We start from the raw sequence: 19,071 nt of genomic DNA on the forward strand, positions 1-19,071 counted from the left end.
TATATTAATAGTCTAATAAAATGATACTTTCAGATATTATTTGGTCTATAAATTTATTACATATAATTTTTTATAAGTTAAAGTATGTTTTAAATTAAATATTAAAAGTAGTGTAAATTATAACAGAAGTCGTTATATATTATAATATACATAATAGTACTACTATTACTTTGATACTTCATCATATTAGAAAACTATGTAAGAGAATAAATTATCAAGATTATAAATAAATAATATCTTTTAAATTGTATATATATATTTAATACTAATTTATATGTATATTTAATCTTTTTCATCCTTTTACACCTACTTTTTTCTATGCAAACATTTATAAATATAAGACTCAATAAGTTTCAATCATCACAAAGTACTTTTATACAACTATTTCTTTGATTTTCAATTTTCTTCTAATTGTTGTTGTTGTTTTTTGGCTTTCTTTTTCTGATTCTTTTTTTGAGATTTTGTTAATGGTTTATTGTCAGTGGTTGTTGAATCTTCTAATTCTCCTTCCGCTTCTTTTTCTTCTTTTTCTTCTTCTTCTTTGTCGTCAACTTTTACCTCACTATTTTCTTCTACTTTTGGTTCTTCTTCTTTTGGAGTGTTTTTTTCTACTTCAATTTTTGGTTCTTCTGCAACTTTGACTGGTTCAGCAGCTTTTTCATCTTCATCAATTTTTAATTCTTCCAAATTATCATTTAATTTTGCTGCAGCTATATCATTCGTGAGTTCCTCTTTTTTGTCATCTTTTACTTTCGATACTGTCTCTACTTTTTCTTTATTTTTATCAATTATAGTTTCTTTTGGGATTGAAAAAGTAGAATTATTATCAACATTAATTAAAGGACTTGAAATACTTGGTTTATTTTTACCATTATTGTTTAAATTTGATGAGCTAGCATTTACACTAGTTGTTGAATTATTTTTTGATTGATAAGGACTATTTCTACCTGAATTTATTATTGATGAATTATTCTTTTTGGAATTGATTATTTTTGGAACTTGATATGTAGTTTGGAAATTTTCAGTTAATCCATATTTTTTCAATGCTCTTTTCTTTAATATTTCAATGTAATTAGTTCTACCTCTTATATTATTTTTACCAAATTCTTTACCATCTTTATCAAAGAAATTTAATTCACCTTGATTTTCATCTTCATCTCCAATAACATAGTCACCATCTCTATCATGTGATAAATAGCCTAATTGTTCTTGGAATTCACTTGAATCTATTAAGAAATTACCTTGTTCTAAATCACTTACAAAATCAAAAATAAATTCTTGTAAATTTGAAGCAATAACTAATTTTGTATCAAAATCTCTACCAAATAATATAATTTGTCCCCAATTACCATTTGGTCCTGGATTTAAATCCATTGCTATTTGATTCCCAATATTATCTTTTAACAATATAATCCAACTTTTGTGATAGTAATATGGTTGAATTGAATTTGGTGGAATTGATCTTTGATTTGTTATAAATGAATTCTTCTGTTGTTGTATTTGGTGATGACTATTACTACTACTACTTCCTTCTTTTATATTATTATCATCTTGTTGTTGTTGTTGATGTTGCATCATATAATATTGTCTTTCAATTCTTTCTGCAACTTTATTCCATAAGATATTTTCTTCAACAATCAGTTCCAAATCCAATAATACTAAACCCATAATTAAACCCGTAGGTTTCCCACCTCTTAATTGTCCATCATGTCTTTTATAAAATTGTCTAAATTCATCAGGTAGTTTTGTTGAACCACATTTTAAATCTTGTAAAAATTCATTCAAATCTGCTGTTGTAACTCCATCATTTAAATTATCTTCTAATTCTGGATATTCTTCTTCTATCCATGATTCTATTCTATCCCATAAAGAATCAATAGATGGTAATGGTGGTAATCCATTTGAATCAAAATTTTGTAATGGAACATCTTGTTGTTGAACATTTACATTTAATTTACTTTGTGATGATCTCATTCCTGGTCTATAAAATCCTCCACTTGATTCTTGATTATGTAATGATTGAGTTGACATATTAATATCAGAATTTAAATTTAAACTTGATTCATTTGGATATGGATTATTTGATTGATCATTTAATGAAGTTGGATCATTTTTTTTTGATTTAAATGGTGAATCATAAGATGCATAATGATCATCCGTAGTTATTGAATGAACAAATGCTTTAAAATTATCAAGTAAACCCATGTTAGTTGTTATATTTAATTAATTGTAAGCGATTGTTATTGTTTCAAGTTGAAAGTATTGTTTTTTAGTAAATAAATATTTTTAAAGAATGTTGTTCATGTAATAATTGTAAATAAAAAAAGATCTTAAAATCTAATAATGTAATGTAATATTGATATTAATATTATTTAATTGAACTATTCTTGATACTCTAGATTCTAAAGATAAATATATAATAATAATTCTGGTTGTATAAGGAAATAATTGAACTATTATTATTTATTTAATTTACTTCTTAATTATTAAAATAGCTTATAAAGTAGTGGAGAATGTTTAAAAAAAATGTGTTTGTTTGTTCAATAAACATAAAAATTTTTTATTTTTATTATCATTTTGTACTTGGAATTATATTAATCCGGTTTAATCAATTAACTCGAACTAGTTCCAATTCCGAATGAAGTTCAGCTCGATTTTGCAACGAATTAATACAACATACCTTAAAACATACCATTAAATACTGTATATAATTATTACTCGAAAGTCACGTAATTACGTGACATTTTTAAACTTACGTGGTAGCAATGACCGCCTTTTTTGTTAATTTATGACGTATTCAAGCATTTCAAATATTTTTCGCATTTTATCATTTTTTGAATGCGCTTATCAAACGACCTTAGTATACCATAACAAATAAAGTACCATTTCAAAAGTAGCAAATCAAAAAACAAAATAAGCAAACTGATCATAACATGTCAACTAGAAATAAAAACTACATTTGTGAATTCAACTTGAATAATGCAAATGCAATTATCTAAAGAAGTACATATTTTATATCTTTCTTGTAAATTAGTTTTTTCATAAAATTCATTAAATTATTATTCTATAAAACTCATTTATAAAATCTTAAAAAGAAGTAAAAGTTAATATTAGGAATTAAAACTTAAAAACAATGCGTTTTGTGAATTCTTGAACAAAAGTTTTAAAAGCTTTTCTATACTCAAATTTAGTACTTAGCTCCATCATCAAGGTTATGATGTATCAAATAGTTACCAATACAATCACCGAAAAATTCCAAAACTAGACTTACGCTACTTAAATTAGTAATCTTATTAATCTTGTTAATCAAATTATAATTGATTACTTCATTAACTTTTGAATCTTGTTTATAGTCAGGATCATGTAATACTTGTTCTCTTATCCAATGTGCAGTGGTTGGAATTTCTCCTGAAGCTCTTTTGGAAATTAACATTAGGTAATATTTAATTCTTATTAAATTTGATGCAATTTCAGTATTTGGACAATGTTGACTATTTTCAGGTATTAATTCTTGTGATATTAATTTTATAATCAAATTAATAAAACCTGGGAATTTATGATTACCATTTATTAATTCATTTATTGTATATCTTTGATCACAACCATTATCATCTATATCATTAATTTCTTCAACTGTTTTACCAGTTCTTATCCCTCCATTACTAATACTTCCATTCATCAAAGGTTTACTATTCCCATTTCCATTCCCATTCACGTTCCCATTTGACATGCCAGCTAAACTTGAACTTGATGAAGATGATCTATAACCTTTTAAGTAAACATTATTATCATATAAACAATCATTACCTTCACTTAAATATCTATCAAACCATGAAAAATCATATCCAATAAATTCATGATAATCTAAATTCCATAATTCAAAAGATTTGAACCAGAATTTATTTTTCAATGGTGAATCAACATTATGAGCAAATTTCATATTTTTTTCAACTTTCAGTATTGGTATATAAAAATTTGGTTTAAATTTAAGTATTGCTTTAGATAATAAACTAATGAAAATCGAATATGCAGCATTTTCAAAATCAGTAATTTGAATTTCCATTGGTCTAAATTCAACTCTCCAACCTGGTCTATTTGTAAAATCTATCAATCCATTTTCTTGAATTTCATATAATGCTGGTGGTTTAAACCTTAAAGTTTGCCAATTTGTACTTTGTATATTTTCAAAATGATCATTACTGAGTTGATTATCTTGATTTATTCTTTCATTGAATATTACTAATGGATCTCTTATAAACAAATGTGCAAAATGATTAGCTAAATATTTATCAAAAAATTTCAGTTTTTCTGTGGTTAAAATTTTGAAAACTTTCTCATTTCTAGGAGCATTTAAATCATTATATTCATCTTTATAATAATTTGTATCATATTTGAAATCACTAAGATAATTATCAACTGAATCGTATCTTGATTTAGGTATTTTTTGTATTGGTTTCCCATCTTTTGTAAATAAATCTTGTAAATCTCCATTCTTGTTAACTCCATGATTATTAATTTGAAGATTTTTTTTGGAATCAATATCTAATCCACCAAAAAGGTTATAGTTTTCATAAGGTTCTTCAAATTTCTCTATAAATGTACGATCATCAACTGCTCCACATATAACATTCCATCTAACATCTTGATTTACTAAGTAACCTTTAAAAATTGGGGCTGCACCAGATAAACTTAACATTAATGGAGCTATAGGTACCAATGAATCATACAAGTATCTAGCTTCATCTATATTAGAACATTGCATAGTAATTTGTAAACAACTTGATCCCATTCCAAATCCCATTGAATCCATATAAACAAACCCAGGTTTTGAAGCACCTAATTCAGGTTCTTTATCACTTTTAAATAATTGACGATTATTGGGTATTGAATCATCTAATAATTTAGTATTTTTATCAGGATACATTGGTAAATTAATTGAAATTTTATGACCTTTTCTTTTTCTTATATTTGCAGTTAATGTTGGAAATCTTGCATGTCTATTTATAATTTCATCAGGTAAAAATAATGATTGTGATGCTGGTCCTATAGCTTTTGCAGAAGGTGAAGTAAAATTATTACAGCCCATTCTTGGATAACTTGTCAATGTTAATGGTTTTATATTTTGAGGTAATTCTGATTCACTTATTTTTCTTCTTTTAATCATATTTTTTTCAACGTATATATAATCATTAAGACATTCACCATTATAAGGTTTTAAAGGAGTACCTTCAATCATAAATCTACCATATTCTGGATGAAATGATACATTATTATTTATAGATTTATTTAATGATTTATTTTCATCATTTAAATCATTTAATATATAATCTTTATCAATTGATAATTTTGCTGTTTTATGTTGTTCATCTAAATCAATTAACATATATTCAACTTCATCTCCCCATAAAAATTTATCATTTTGTCTATTAAAATGTTGTTTAAAAATATTTATTAATTGTATTGTACCATTATCTCTAACATGTTCATTATATTTTTTTGATTCATGCCAATCTAAAGGCGTACCTAATGATAGCAAACCCATTTATTAATATTAAAAATTGAAATTAAAGAATTATATGTGTAAAATAAAAAATTGAAAAAGTCTGGAAAAGTCTATAATTTAAATTGAATTGAAATGGTTGTAAAAATATATGAATTTCTGGTAAATGAGTATTTTGATTGAAAAAATTAGCAAATATTATTGGTAGGACTACCTAAATAAGTAATAGCTAATGAATATGTAAAGAATGATATATGAATAAATAAAATTGAGTATGATTAAGTTGTTTAAATTGGTTGTAAAAAGTGAATTGAAAATTTTGAAGGGTAATACAAATTGCAGTAAAATTAATTTATGTATTTAATATCCGCTATGTTAATTGAAATAAAAAGTATGATAATGAGCAAAGTTGCAATAATTATTAATTTCTATTTAATCTTAGTGGAAAAAAAGAAAAAATTCAAAAATTATTCTAATCTGTTTATTCTGAAAATATCAAGTGTATATATTAAATCTGTGAAACTTGGTTTGTATATATTCCTTAATATTCTTTTCTTATCAGATTATCAAAAAGATTTAATCAATTAATTATTTATAATCAATAAAATTTTTTTTTCATCCTAAGATGATTGTTAAAGTATGAAAGAAGATGATTTAAGAATATTAAAAACTTTAAATAATAATAATTACTAATCAATAGCACACAAAATCGAAGGGTTTTTACAATATTTACATACTACATATTTACATTGGCAGGTAGGTCAAAAATAGTACATTTTAAGTATATCAAATAAAAGAATCAATATAAATTATTAGCAGCCTTGATCCTAATTTGTAACATCATTGATGAAATTAATTTTTATACAGTTAATCTCTATCTTTCTACTCTCTGTTATACTCCACAATCAAAAATATTATTTACTTACGTTAAATAAAGTTAAATTTTACGAGGAAAGCAAAAATTTTATTAAGTGGAAAATTTTAATTATTTTCTTTTTAAAATTTTACGATTTTTTTTTTTTTCAATTTACATAATTAATTGAAATATACAGTTGCGGTACGGATGCAATGTTAATAATAAAATTATTATTATAATTTAAAACTAAATAGAATTATTTTTTTAAATTTAATGCATCGAAGTGGTTGCAAAAAACTTTATATGAAATTAAAAATTTAAAATACGATAAATAAATGTGTGTTTCATATATTTTACATTAATATATTTAAAGTAAGATTTAATTATTTAATATAATCCATCAATATTTTCAACAATACATCTTTCTTCTCCTTCTGGTTTATTAATTAATTCACCAATTATAACTGCATCTTTTTCACCATTTGATTTTAAATTGTTTAAAACTTTTGTTACATTTTCTTTTTCAACAATTAATACCATACCAATACCTAAATTAAAAGTTTTTAATATATCATTATATGGAACTTTACCTTGTTTACCAAACCATTTAAATATAGTTGGAACTTCCCAATTTTTAATATTAATTTTAGCTTGTAAATTTTTTGGTAATGCTCTTGGAATATTTTCAATTAATCCACCACCTGTTATATGAGCTAAACCTAATAATAAATCATCATTTATACTTGATATTAATTGTTTAACATATATTTTTGTTGGTATTAATACTTCTTCTCCTATGGTTTTTGATTCATTCCATGGAGCTGGGGATTGATAATCAAATTGACTTATTTCTATAATTTTACGAACTAATGAAAATCCATTTGAATGTATACCATTTGATTTTAAACCAATTAATATATTACCTTGTTTCATTTCATTTATTTTTGGTAAAATTTTATCTTTATTTACTGCACCAACAGCTGTTCCATTAGTATCATAATGACCTTCATCATACATTCCTGGCATTTCTGAAGTTTCTCCACCAACTAATGCACAACCTGCTTCAATACAACCATTAGCAACACCTTCAACAAAAGATGCAGCAATTTCGACATCTAATTTACCAGTTGCAAAATAATCTAAAAACATTAATGGTTCAGCTCCTTGTACAACTAAATCATTTACATTCATTGCAACTAAATCTATACCAACAGTATTATGAATATTCATAATTTGTGCAATTCTTAATTTTGTACCAACACCATCTGTTGCTGCTACTAATAAAGTATTTGATGTATTATAACCTGCGGCTTTTAAATCAAATAATCCACCAAATCCACCAATATCTGAATCTGCTCCAGGTCTTGAAGTAGATTTAACTTTTGCTTTAATTGTTTCAACTAATAAATTCCCATTATCTACTGAAACTCCAGCTTCTGCATATGTAACACCACCTCCTTGTTGTTGATTCATAAATTTATCAGCATCTCTAAAAGCTCTATGTGCAATATCTTTTCTATTATATTTACCATCAAATTTAATAAATTCAACTCCTTCATAAGCTTTATCAACTGATTCTCTTAAAGTTGATGCAATAGCTGTGGCTGCTATAACTCTACCACCATTTGTAACAATCTTATTATCTTCAGTTGTTGAGGTACCTGCATGGAAAACAAAAGTATCTGAAGGTAATGGAGTTTTTATTGTAATCTCATCGCCCTTTTTATAAGATTCTGGATATCCACCTGCAGACATAACAACAGTTGTAGAAAATAATGATTTAGTTGAAATTTTAACAGAATCTAATCTATGGTCAGCAGCTGCTAACATAACTTGAGCTAAATCAGTATCATCACTTAATAATGGTAAAACAGTTTGAGTTTCTGGATCTCCAAATCTTACATTATATTCCAAAACTTTTGGTTGATTTGATGGTGTTAACATTATACCAGTAAATAATATACCACACATTGGGAATCCATCTTTTCTCATACCATCAATAGTTGGTTTTATAATTTCTTTATCGATTTTATCTAATATTTCTTTTGTTGCAATTGGTGCTGGTGCATATGCTCCCATACCTCCTGTATTTAAACCTTTATCACCATCATTTATTCTTTTATGATCTTGAGCAGCAGGTAAATTATAAAATGAATATCCATCAGTAATAGTTAATATACTTAATTCATCACCTTCTAAATATTCTTCAATAACAATTTCATCTCCTGCTGATCCAAAATTCTTATCAACCATAATTTCATTTAATCCTTTTAATGCTTCTTCTTTTGTTTCTGGAATTAAAACTCCCTTTCCAGCAGCTATACCATCAGCTTTTAAAACTAATTTATAATCTATTGATTCAATATATTCTTTAGCTTTATTTACATCAGTAAAATTTTGAAATTTAGCAGTTGGTATTTGATGTTTGTCCATAAAATCTTTTGAAAATGCTTTTGATCCTTCTAATCTTGCAGCTTTTGGTGATGGACCAAATACAGGTATACCAACTTTAGTGAAAACTCCACTTATACCATCAACTAATGGTTGTTCAGGTCCAGGTATAACTAAATTAATTTTTTTATCCAATGCAAATTCTTTTAATTTATCAAAGTCTTTTGGTGATGAATTTATTGGTACATTTGTAACTTTTGAAGATTGAGTTGTTGTACCTCCGTTAGCTGGTGCAACATATATATGATTAACAGTTGGTGATTGTAATAATTTCCATACAATAGCATGTTCTCTACCCCCATTACCAATAACTAAAATATTTAATGACATGGTGTATTAAATTGTGTAATAATGAATTTGAAAGAATTGAATTGAGTGGATTGATAAACCTTTTGTAAATATAATATTTACTGGAGTCGTTCCAATTAATTGAATTGTAACTGTTATAAATTTTTTTTAAAGGTTACAAAATCTATATACTAAGACAACCTGTATATAAAATCTTTTCATTTAGAGATGAGAATATTAAATTAATAAATTGACTCTTACATTTCATAAAGCTACCAGCTGTGTCCTTTAATTTCCATTCTACGAACTTTGATAATTTGTTAAGATCAATGTGACATAAAGAATAAAAGTTACAACGTGGAAAGCTCTCAAAGTTTTATCAGCGACCTGGTTTAGTTGCCGCGGGCAAGAATGACTCTAATTGCTCAAGACAAACTTCATAAAATTCTGATGGAAATACTTGATTATCTTAATTTGTATTTGAATTAGACTACAAATTCCAGAGATATTGGAAAAGATTATTTTACATATGAACCTTATTGTCTTTGTGTTGAGAGTGTTCGATAATTTCACCTCCATTAATTAAGTTGTGTGGTAAAAATATTATGTTTTAAATTGATGCAAAAATACTGAAAAAATAAATAATTATTTTCAAAACAAAATAAAAGCATAATCAAAAGAATTTGCAGTTAAGTGTTTGTAACAAATGTAAAAAATGTATCTGCTATGAGTTCAGTTATATGATTACAATGTTAAGGTCTGATCTAATGAAATTATTTTCAGAATATAGATACTTCATTTTTGTGTAACGATCAGTTATTATCTGATCGATCAGTAAAATTTTGTACCAACTTTTTTTTGAAGATGAAATTTCTTAATTCTGAATTTACTTTCTGAGTTTAGAGCAATTACTTGATAAAATTAGCTTTGTCTTGAGTTGATCGCCTAGTATGTAATAAAACTGGAGTCTCAAAATTACTAGGGTTTTCAATATAGCTTTTCGATTTTTTATCATGAAGATCAAATGGCATAAAAATATAGTACAAATTATATCCATTAAACTTTTCATTCAATTTTCGTATTGTAGAGAGAGGTAGAGTTGGACAAAAGTATGTAAAAAGTCTTCAAGAGGTAGCCATGCTGAAATATTTTATTGAAACTTTTAATCGATTAAATAAATTAAAGGGAGGAGGTACAGAATAGAATGGATTAAATAATAAATTGACTTCAAAGCCGACTTCAACTTAAATAATTTTTTTTTTTTTTCTATATATAATGGTTGATATATTTAATTTAAGTTCAACTATCCTATTGTTTTAAGTAAAAATCCAATCAAACTGTACAAAAATTAATGCATAAAAAGTGGATTATGAGCTAAAGATAAATTTAGATTTATATTATTAGTTAAAACTAACAACTATAGTGCCATTTTACTTATAAAACTATTGATTGTACTGCATGAACTAACTAAAAATTGAAAATTTTTCAGTTGTAAACTTTTCAATAATTGGTTAAAATTTTAATACATTGTACATATTCATTAAATTTTATCTTTTCCATCTATTATAATAATAATTATTATACGCATTAATTTTTAAAATTTTTGACAGATTAACAATAGAACTTATAAATTAGTTGAATAGTATTTAACCAACTTTGTATCCTCAATGTCTTAAATTTTTTACATTTTTGAAAGTAGGCTCCTTTTCTTTACATTCTTTATTTCTTCAAGTTTAATTCTAATTACAAAATGGTTTCAATTAATACTTTATTACCATTAATAGTATCATTATCATCATCAGTTTTATCATTTCAATTATTGCATGATCAAGATGGATATGCAATTTTACCACCAACTGATAAAGTTTTAGAGCATTTAAAACAAGTTGGAAAACAAGATTCTTCAGAACATTATGATGTTTTAACTACAGTACATAGCAATGGGGAAATTATTCAAGTTAATTTACATTCACATGAAATAAATCAAACTGGTAAATATAAATACGATTATGATAATTCAGCTTATAATGATGAATCAAAAAGAGATTTATTTACAAGAACTATCGAAGATGCTGATTTAAAACAATGTTTTAATAAAGAATTTGAATTAGAAAGTTCTCAATGTGGATTTGATTTTATTTCTTATGATAATGCAACAGATTGTGATCTGAGTTCAACTAAATATTCTTGTGTTTTAGATGTTATGAAACAACAAGATGCTACATTAAAATTAAAAGATATGGATGATGTCCCTGCTCAAGTAAGATGTTATCACAAATTATCAACTGCACAAAAAGATGAAGTTATTGGTGGTGCTTGTGGTAAATAAATGTTTTAAGTAGTTTATAACTGTTTGTCTTTCTTAATATATACGTTTTGTTGAGATTTCACTCGATTTAGATTTAACTCAGTTTTTACTCTCACTCTATCAGTTTCTTTATCGAAAGTCTTATTTATTGGTTTGCAACATCAGTATAGTCTATGAAAGGTCTATGTACATGATATGTTTGTATTTTTCCTGAATAATAATTAAATTGCAACATCACCAATATCAATAATTCCCTCGAATTTATAATTTTCATCACTTGGTAATTTTACTTGATCACCATTTTCATTAATAGGTGAGTATAAATAATAACTTAGTAACAGATTAATACTTGCTCTAATTTGAGCCTCTTTTAAACTTGATCCAATACCTTCACCTAATTTTTCATCACCTACAAAGCAACCAGCTAAAAATTGAGGATGAGCTGATAATCTACCGGTTTCTGCAATTAACCTTATTGTCAAAGGTTCTTTGAATTGTAATTTATCACACAATCTTATCAATTCTGAAATTGGTTTATTAAATTCAAACATTTTTTCAAATTGTAAATTTCTTGATAATATGTGATCTTTTATAAAAGTTTTGGCAACATCTTCTCCACAATGAGTATATATGCCACCTATTATTGATCGTACAGCACTTGCGTACGCTATATCTTCTTGATTCAACATAGTTAATGGGTCTTTTTTTTCTTCAATTCCTTTAATTTTTATTTTATTTTCTTTTATATCATTAGTCATATATCTTAATCTACCGTATTTTATAAATTCAGATTCTTGACCTAAAAATCTATCAATTTTACTTATTTCATCGACTTCAATACCCCAACTTTTACCAATTTCTGATAATGTTTTTACACCCATTAAGGAGTCCACTGATGCATTGTGGATTGTCATAGGTAATCTTGGATAATTCATTAACAAATATTCACTGACGTAGTAACTTAATAATGTTTTACCAATTGTATTTAAGCCAAAATTATTGGCCAATCCCTCACTTTCTTTTGATGAAGTTTTTAACATATTTAAACATTGTGATAAAGTACTTAATTTGAATTGTGGACTTAAATTTAATCTTGAATGTAATGATACTAAAAGTGGTGATTGTTCTGCAGTTGATTCTGGTAATCTATGTATGAAAAGGTTATTATTATTGGTGACAGATGAATTGAAATCTATTGATGATGAAGTGTTATTATTTGATGTAGGTTTGGTTGTAGATGAAGATGATGATTGTCTTATTTTTGGTGTATTGTGAAGACAACGTATGCAGTTTAGTAGTACCCTTGAATTCCCAGCATTAGAAGAACATGAAATTAGTCTGAACATTATTGTTATGTTCTTGATGTTTCCAGACTAATTTTATACGTCTTGATATTTTAAAACTTTGCTAGTATAGTTTGATTTGAAAATTTTTTTAGAATAGTAACAAAACTAGAGACAACTTGGTAGCCTTTGAATATTTGCAACCAATTTTCAGATACAAATTGTAATCATCTTGCAGTCCACATCCTTGCTTACAAAAGCTCAAGATTCGAGTCTGATGTTATTTCAGCATAAAAAAAAGCCAAGCACAAACCAGCTGAGAAATTAACCAGTATCAACTTGCATGATAGCTCAGACAACGATATATTGTCACATTATAAAGTAAATTTCATTTACAACTGGTGTAATATAAATGACCGAGACCAGACACACCATGAGCATTAATTTATGGCTTACGGCTTTGCTAATAGTTTTCATCTTTCACGCTGACGATTTGCTTGTGCTTAGGTATCGACATATAGCAGTAGTTACTGTTGTTATATAGGTAGTGTAAATTTCCTAAATACTATTTCGTATATTTTTTCAAATAACCAACCAAATCTTAACAGAAAATTCTTACTTAATAAATCAAGTATAACAAAATAATATTAAATAAATCAACTTATAGACATAAATATTCATATCACCATTTATCAACAACATACTACACATCATAAAAACATTCTCATTTATCAAGTAAACAATTCATTAGTTTAGGGAATATAAATTTTTTCATTCATTATAAATATCATACAATACATACAATTCAATAAATATTAAAATATGGCAGGAACAAAGTTAAGTGCAGCTGCAATTGCAACGATGTCATCTGTCTTGGTCTTATACGTAGCAATAAAATCCCCTTTAAAATACAAATGGGCAGAAGAAAATAGGATGAATCCAAAGGCAGATTTAGCATTTAGAGAAGCAGCTGATAAATGGTTGGAAAAGAATAAAGATTTACCAAGAGATATAAAATTAGGTACTTCCACTTCAGATGGTTTTGAAACTTTCTGGAGTGTATTGTCTTGGCCTATTAGAGCTCCATTTATGGCTTATGATACTGTTTCATCATCTTTCACACCAAGTAAGAATGGAAGTATAAGTAACGTTAAGGATAATGAATAAATACATAAATAATTTAAAATACATGTACAATATTATTTATCAATAATTCGAGATTGAACCGTGAATAAGAACTGAATTTTTATAAGATTCAAATTAATTTGGAGGCTTTGCATCAAAAATTCCTAATTTAAAATCTGGAATTTTATTTCTCAATGCAAGTAGTCGAGTCTCTTTATTTGATCTTTAAATTAGTAAGCTCAAGTTCTCAAATATATTGGGTAACAGCATTAAACTTCTCAAGTTCTTAGTGGTTTAAATTGAATCTAATCAAAGAAGATGCTCAAATAGTTATTGCTAAACTAGGGATTAATTGATTGTTAGATAAGTGGTCAGTCTCTACTATAAATTTAATTGCATGGAAGTTGGTCAAGAAATATTTTATGATAATTTGCAACCAAAATGTTGTAAAAAATTGTGTTGCAAACTTTTTCTTTTCTATGTAGCACTGTTTTTACCTTGCCAAAAAAAATTAATTTCCCATTGCTACTTAATATTCAAAAATGTTCTTCTAAATGACTACTAGTACTTATTTATAATACAACAGTATAGAGGTTACGATTCTTGGTTTTGGTCAAATTGTTTTTAACACAAAAATTATAATGAAATTCGAGGTATACATTAGAACTTATGAATTTCACTAGAACGTACCTTAGAGCCATCGTCACAACCGAATTGATTAAATTATCAACATCAGCAGACAAAATTAGCGTATCATGACTTGCATTTTCTGCATCACTTTCATCCAATCAGTAGATCAGAATATTACACAAAAACAACTGAAAATAATGATTTTCTTTGTCAAATTGATTGTTTCATTGAAAATGATGTATGTGTTTTGAATCTATATTTAAGATGTACATGTAAGACATCTGTAATATTTATGTAAAGATCTATTATGAGTTGTTTATTAGACAATCAAGTGACTTATTAGAGTTTAGTAGGGCACTTTGGTCTAAAATATTCAATTAAACTATTTTACGAGGTATTTATTAATCACACTAAAATTGAAATTGTTCACACAATTGCTATAATCTGAATGAAATTACTTGATATAATAGATTAAAATTTATGATGATAATGCATGAGCAAGACTCGAGATTATTTAATAGCTATTCAAAAAGTTAGTATATTTTTTATATTATGAAACTGATTAATAACTACGTAATTACTTCATTTATTTAAGTTTGCTCCAGATTTTATTTTTAAATTAATATTTAATTTTTTATTAAAACATGAAATTTTTAATTTCTAATTAAAGAAGTTTTAAATGATTGGAATATTTATATCAATTGACTTATATCCCCTTTTTTTGATACAGTTTCTCAATTTATTTTCTTTCTTTTTTTTTAATTAACAATTGGACCAATAAGTTACAATACATCAATTGATTTTACCTTGATTAGTTTATAGAATCTCAATTCTCTTACTCAATTGAATTGAATTTAACAATGCCCTTACCACTTCAAGAATTAGATCCTGATTTTTATATTTCATTTAAATATCCAATTGATGAAACAACTAAAAAAGTTAATTCAACTACTGATAAATCATTATATAAATTAATTGAATTATTATATGAAAAAGGATTTGCAGCAACAATTAGACCTGGTGAACCAGATGTTTTATTAATTTTTATCAGATTATCACCATATAAATTTATTGAAGAGGCTGAAAAAGATTTAATAAAAAACTATGAATTTGGAATTACTTCTAAAGATGATCAATTGAGTTCAAGATTCAGAATTATATTTCTGTATTTAACATCAAATGAAAAACTCGGTGGTTGTGGTATAACACCTCAGGAAAAACCGTGGGAAAACGTCTTAGATATTGTTCCAGTCACTACAGCATTTGATGAAACTTTTTTAATTGAAGAATTGAAATCAAATTTTTCAGATACAGAATTATCAACTAATAAGATTAAAAAGATTTATGGTGTTCAAATTGCTTTGTATTTCGAGTTTTTCAAATATTACATATATTGGTTACTTGGATTATCAGTTTTAGGTTTAGTTCAATTCTTTAAAAAATCCAAAAAATATTCATTAACTTATGCATTTGTTAATTTAATCTGGGGTACTTTTTTTATATCATATTGGCATAGAAAAGAACAATATCTTGTTAATTTATGGGGAGTTCAAAATTGTCATTTAATTCAAGAACATAAATCCGAGTTAGCTAGACTTAATGAAAAATTCGAAGAAAAATCAACCTATGTTCATCAAAATAACACAGCTGGTTTTAGATTTATCAAGCAATTAATTTTTGTTCCAATCGCTTTAACTTTTGTTGGTGTTTTGGTCAGTTATCAATTAGGTTGTTTTTTCATTGAGATTTTCTTAACTGATTTATATGATGGTCCTGGGAAATCCTTTTTAACTTTATTACCAACTATTTTAATTTCCGTTTTTATTCCAGTTTTAACTATCGTTTATAATTTAGTTGCTAACATTGTTATTAAATTAGAAAATCATGACAATCATGCTAGTAAAAATAATTCGATTGTTGTTAAACAATTTGTTTTAAATTTTTTGGTTAGTTATGCACCATTACTTATTACTTCATTTTTATATTTACCATTTGCGCATTTAGTTGGACCACATTTAGGAGATATTAAATCAACTATTTCAACATATGTTGGAGAAAATAGATTTTACACCAAATATTTAACAAAATTAAAATCTCAGAAGGAATTTCAAATTAATCAGGGTAGATTAGATGCACAATTTTTTTATTTTACAGTTACCAATCAAATTATTCAAGCTTTCATGAAATATGCTTTACCATTAGTTATTGCAAAAGCTACAAGATTTTATCAATTAAAAATCCAAAAGAAACCACAATTACAAACGAAAGATGATAATGCACATGAAGCTATTTGGTTACATAACGTTCGTGCTTCATTAAGTTTACCTGAATATGACGTTGATGCTGATATGAGAAGTTTGGTCATTCAATATGGTTATTTAATCATGTTTGGATCAGTTTGGCCATTAGCACCGTTAGCTTCTGTTTTTTTTGATATAATTTTCTTCAAATTAGATGAATTCAAATTACAAAGTGGTAGATATTTCAAACCACCAATTCCAAAAAGAGTTGATTCTATTTATCCATGGAATTGGGCATTATTCTTATTAACTTGGATTGGTTCAGTTGTTCAACCAGTCGTTACTGCATTTTATCGTCATGGTACTGCTCCACCAAAGACAATGGGTCAATTTGCATTTGATAATGCTAGTGTTCATGTTTCATCATCAGTTTATTTTGTATTATTACTTTTATTTTCAGAGCATGGATTCCTTATTTTGAGTTATGTCTTGTATAAATTAGGTAATTTATTCAAAAGTGAAGTTGAATGGGAGAATGATTTTGTTGATAATGATATGAAATTAAGACATGATCATTATTCAAATAAAGTTAAACCTACGATAAAAGTTAGAGACATTCAAGCATGGAAAGATTACACACCAGAATCAACATTGGAATTCAGACCACCAGTTGCCGTTCCAACTGATGACTCCTTAGATGTTGAAAAAATACCATTGAAGAAACAAGGATTTACTACTTCATTAGAATCATCTGAAACTACTGTTCATTCACGTTCTGATCAAGCTAAATTAATAGCTGAAAAAGAAAGATTATTAAGAGAAAGACAAGCTGAATTAGCAAGGTTAGAAAAAGAAAGAAAATTAGGACCTGGCGCTGTATCTGCTAGTGAATATGATAATTTAAAAAGAGATAAAGAAGAAGGAGACTCCATCATTGAATCAAAATCAGACCCAAAAGGTAGTAAAAAGTACAGTACAATTGACAATAATAATCACCGTAGTGATAATATTTTAGGCGCTTCAGTATTACCCCCAGCACCAAATGATAAATCTGCAGAAGTTCAAACTGATAAATACACAACCGACACTACACACTCAGCTAAAGCTGCTGCTATTGCTCCTTCTGCCGCTGGCTTACCCTCAGCAGCCGGTGCACCACCAAAATCAAGTAAATCAGATAAAACAAGTTCAAGTAGTTCTAAAAAGGATACATCCTCAAATTCAAAATCTGGTGCAGGAGGTGTTGATGGAACAAATTCAAATTCATCTACCTCTAATTCAAACTCTTCAAGAAATAAAGATCAGGTCAACATGGTTGATGATGAAAAAGAGTACAGGAAATTACAAAATGATTCCGATAAAGAATCAAAACACAAGAAAAGTGGATTGAAGAAATTATTTAATAAAATTTAAGCTTATTTTAAGTCCTTGTATTAATACATTTTAATTAATTTTTCTAGTTTATATTAATAATTGTCATATACATAATATTTTTTTTACAAAACTAATTAATTTTTTGTAGGTCTTGCTCCAAAAATTGAAGAACCAACTCTCACATTTGTACTTCCTTGTTTTATTGCTTGTTCATAGTCATTACTCATACCCATACTTAATTGTAAATCTAAATTAAACTTATCGTCCAAATTCTTTTTCATATCAGTTAATTTTTTGAAGTCTTGATTTTCTTCATGTTCAGATGTCGATTCAGCAAATGAACCTATGGTCATTAGCCCAATAAGATTTAACTTTTTACATTCGTCACTTTTCAAATATTCAATACATTTATCAATATCGTTTTCATCTAAAAATCCCGATTTTTGTTCTTCTCCCGAAGTGTTGATTTGTAAGAAAACATTTATCACTTCACCGTTTTTCCTCTCTCTTGCATTATTCAATTGTCTACATTTTTTCAAACTATCCACTGTTTCAACAGCATATAAATTTGAAACTTTATTACTCAAATCTTTAGTTTTACCCAGTTGTAAACCACCAATAAAATGCCAACATATATCTTTTGGTAATTCTTCTGATTTTGCTATTAACTCTTGAACGTAATTTTCTCCGAAATGTCGTACTCCTATTGAATATAATGCCATTATATCTGAAGATGGTTTAAATTTTGATACTGCTACTAATCTTGTTTTGGGATTCAAAGCTTCAACTTTTTTTAGAATGGTGTTGTAATTTTCAATTAATTCTTGAGCTCTTGACTCTGTCGGCTGAGGATAACTGGACATGGTTCTAATGAGTTTAGTAGATTGTTTTAAAGTATTGATTCTTAAAGAATGCATAAAAATGTCATTTGGTTAAATCAAAAAATCATGAGAAAGATTGCAAAAAAAATTTATATTTATTGAAAAGTCCGACCTAACAAATACCCCGACTAAACG

General features: G+C 26.5%; 8 protein-coding genes across 8 annotated transcripts; 3 read left to right on the plus strand and 5 right to left on the minus strand. All coding sequences in view use genetic code 12, as the record gives it.

The window, feature by feature from the left end:
• Positions 1-396: 396 nt before the first annotated feature.
• On the minus strand, positions 397-2,205 carry SMI1 (Smi1p; the record flags this gene model as incomplete). The annotated part of the gene is made up of 1 exon (XM_051765277.1): positions 397-2,205. The coding sequence occupies one exon, from the start codon at positions 2,203-2,205 to the stop codon at positions 397-399; it is 1,809 nt and encodes a 602-aa protein (XP_051618607.1).
• A 982-nt stretch (positions 2,206-3,187) lies between these two features.
• Positions 3,188-5,542, minus strand: GCS1 (glutamate--cysteine ligase; the record flags this gene model as incomplete). The annotated part of the gene is made up of 1 exon (XM_051765278.1): positions 3,188-5,542. The coding sequence occupies one exon, from the start codon at positions 5,540-5,542 to the stop codon at positions 3,188-3,190; it is 2,355 nt and encodes a 784-aa protein (XP_051618608.1).
• Positions 5,543-6,743: 1,201 nt separating this feature from the next.
• On the minus strand, positions 6,744-9,137 carry ADE5,7 (bifunctional aminoimidazole ribotide synthase/glycinamide ribotide synthase; the record flags this gene model as incomplete). The annotated part of the gene is made up of 1 exon (XM_051765279.1): positions 6,744-9,137. The coding sequence occupies one exon, from the start codon at positions 9,135-9,137 to the stop codon at positions 6,744-6,746; it is 2,394 nt and encodes a 797-aa protein (XP_051618609.1).
• Positions 9,138-10,845: 1,708 nt separating this feature from the next.
• On the plus strand, positions 10,846-11,424 carry COI1 (Coi1p; the record flags this gene model as incomplete). The annotated part of the gene is made up of 1 exon (XM_051765280.1): positions 10,846-11,424. One exon carries the CDS (start codon positions 10,846-10,848, stop codon positions 11,422-11,424), a length of 579 nt encoding a protein of 192 aa, XP_051618610.1.
• Positions 11,425-11,624: 200 nt separating this feature from the next.
• On the minus strand, positions 11,625-12,749 carry MRPL3 (mitochondrial 54S ribosomal protein mL44; the record flags this gene model as incomplete). Its single annotated transcript, XM_051765281.1, has 1 exon — positions 11,625-12,749. The coding sequence occupies one exon, from the start codon at positions 12,747-12,749 to the stop codon at positions 11,625-11,627; it is 1,125 nt and encodes a 374-aa protein (XP_051618611.1).
• Positions 12,750-13,508: 759 nt separating this feature from the next.
• KGF54_004570 (uncharacterized protein) lies at positions 13,509-13,853 on the plus strand (the record flags this gene model as incomplete). The annotated part of the gene is made up of 1 exon (XM_051765283.1): positions 13,509-13,853. One exon carries the CDS (start codon positions 13,509-13,511, stop codon positions 13,851-13,853), a length of 345 nt encoding a protein of 114 aa, XP_051618612.1.
• Positions 13,854-15,301: 1,448 nt separating this feature from the next.
• IST2 (Ist2p) lies at positions 15,302-18,094 on the plus strand (the record flags this gene model as incomplete). Its single annotated transcript, XM_051765284.1, has 1 exon — positions 15,302-18,094. The coding sequence occupies one exon, from the start codon at positions 15,302-15,304 to the stop codon at positions 18,092-18,094; it is 2,793 nt and encodes a 930-aa protein (XP_051618613.1).
• A 95-nt stretch (positions 18,095-18,189) lies between these two features.
• KGF54_004572 (uncharacterized protein) lies at positions 18,190-18,918 on the minus strand (the record flags this gene model as incomplete). Its single annotated transcript, XM_051765285.1, has 1 exon — positions 18,190-18,918. One exon carries the CDS (start codon positions 18,916-18,918, stop codon positions 18,190-18,192), a length of 729 nt encoding a protein of 242 aa, XP_051618614.1.
• Between the last annotated feature and the right edge of the window lie 153 nt (positions 18,919-19,071).

The sequence above is a fragment of the Candida jiufengensis genome (assembly GCF_024610255.1).
Source record: "Candida jiufengensis strain CBS 10846 chromosome Unknown scaffold1, whole genome shotgun sequence".
Lineage (NCBI taxonomy): Eukaryota > Fungi > Ascomycota > Pichiomycetes > Serinales > Debaryomycetaceae > Lodderomyces > Lodderomyces jiufengensis.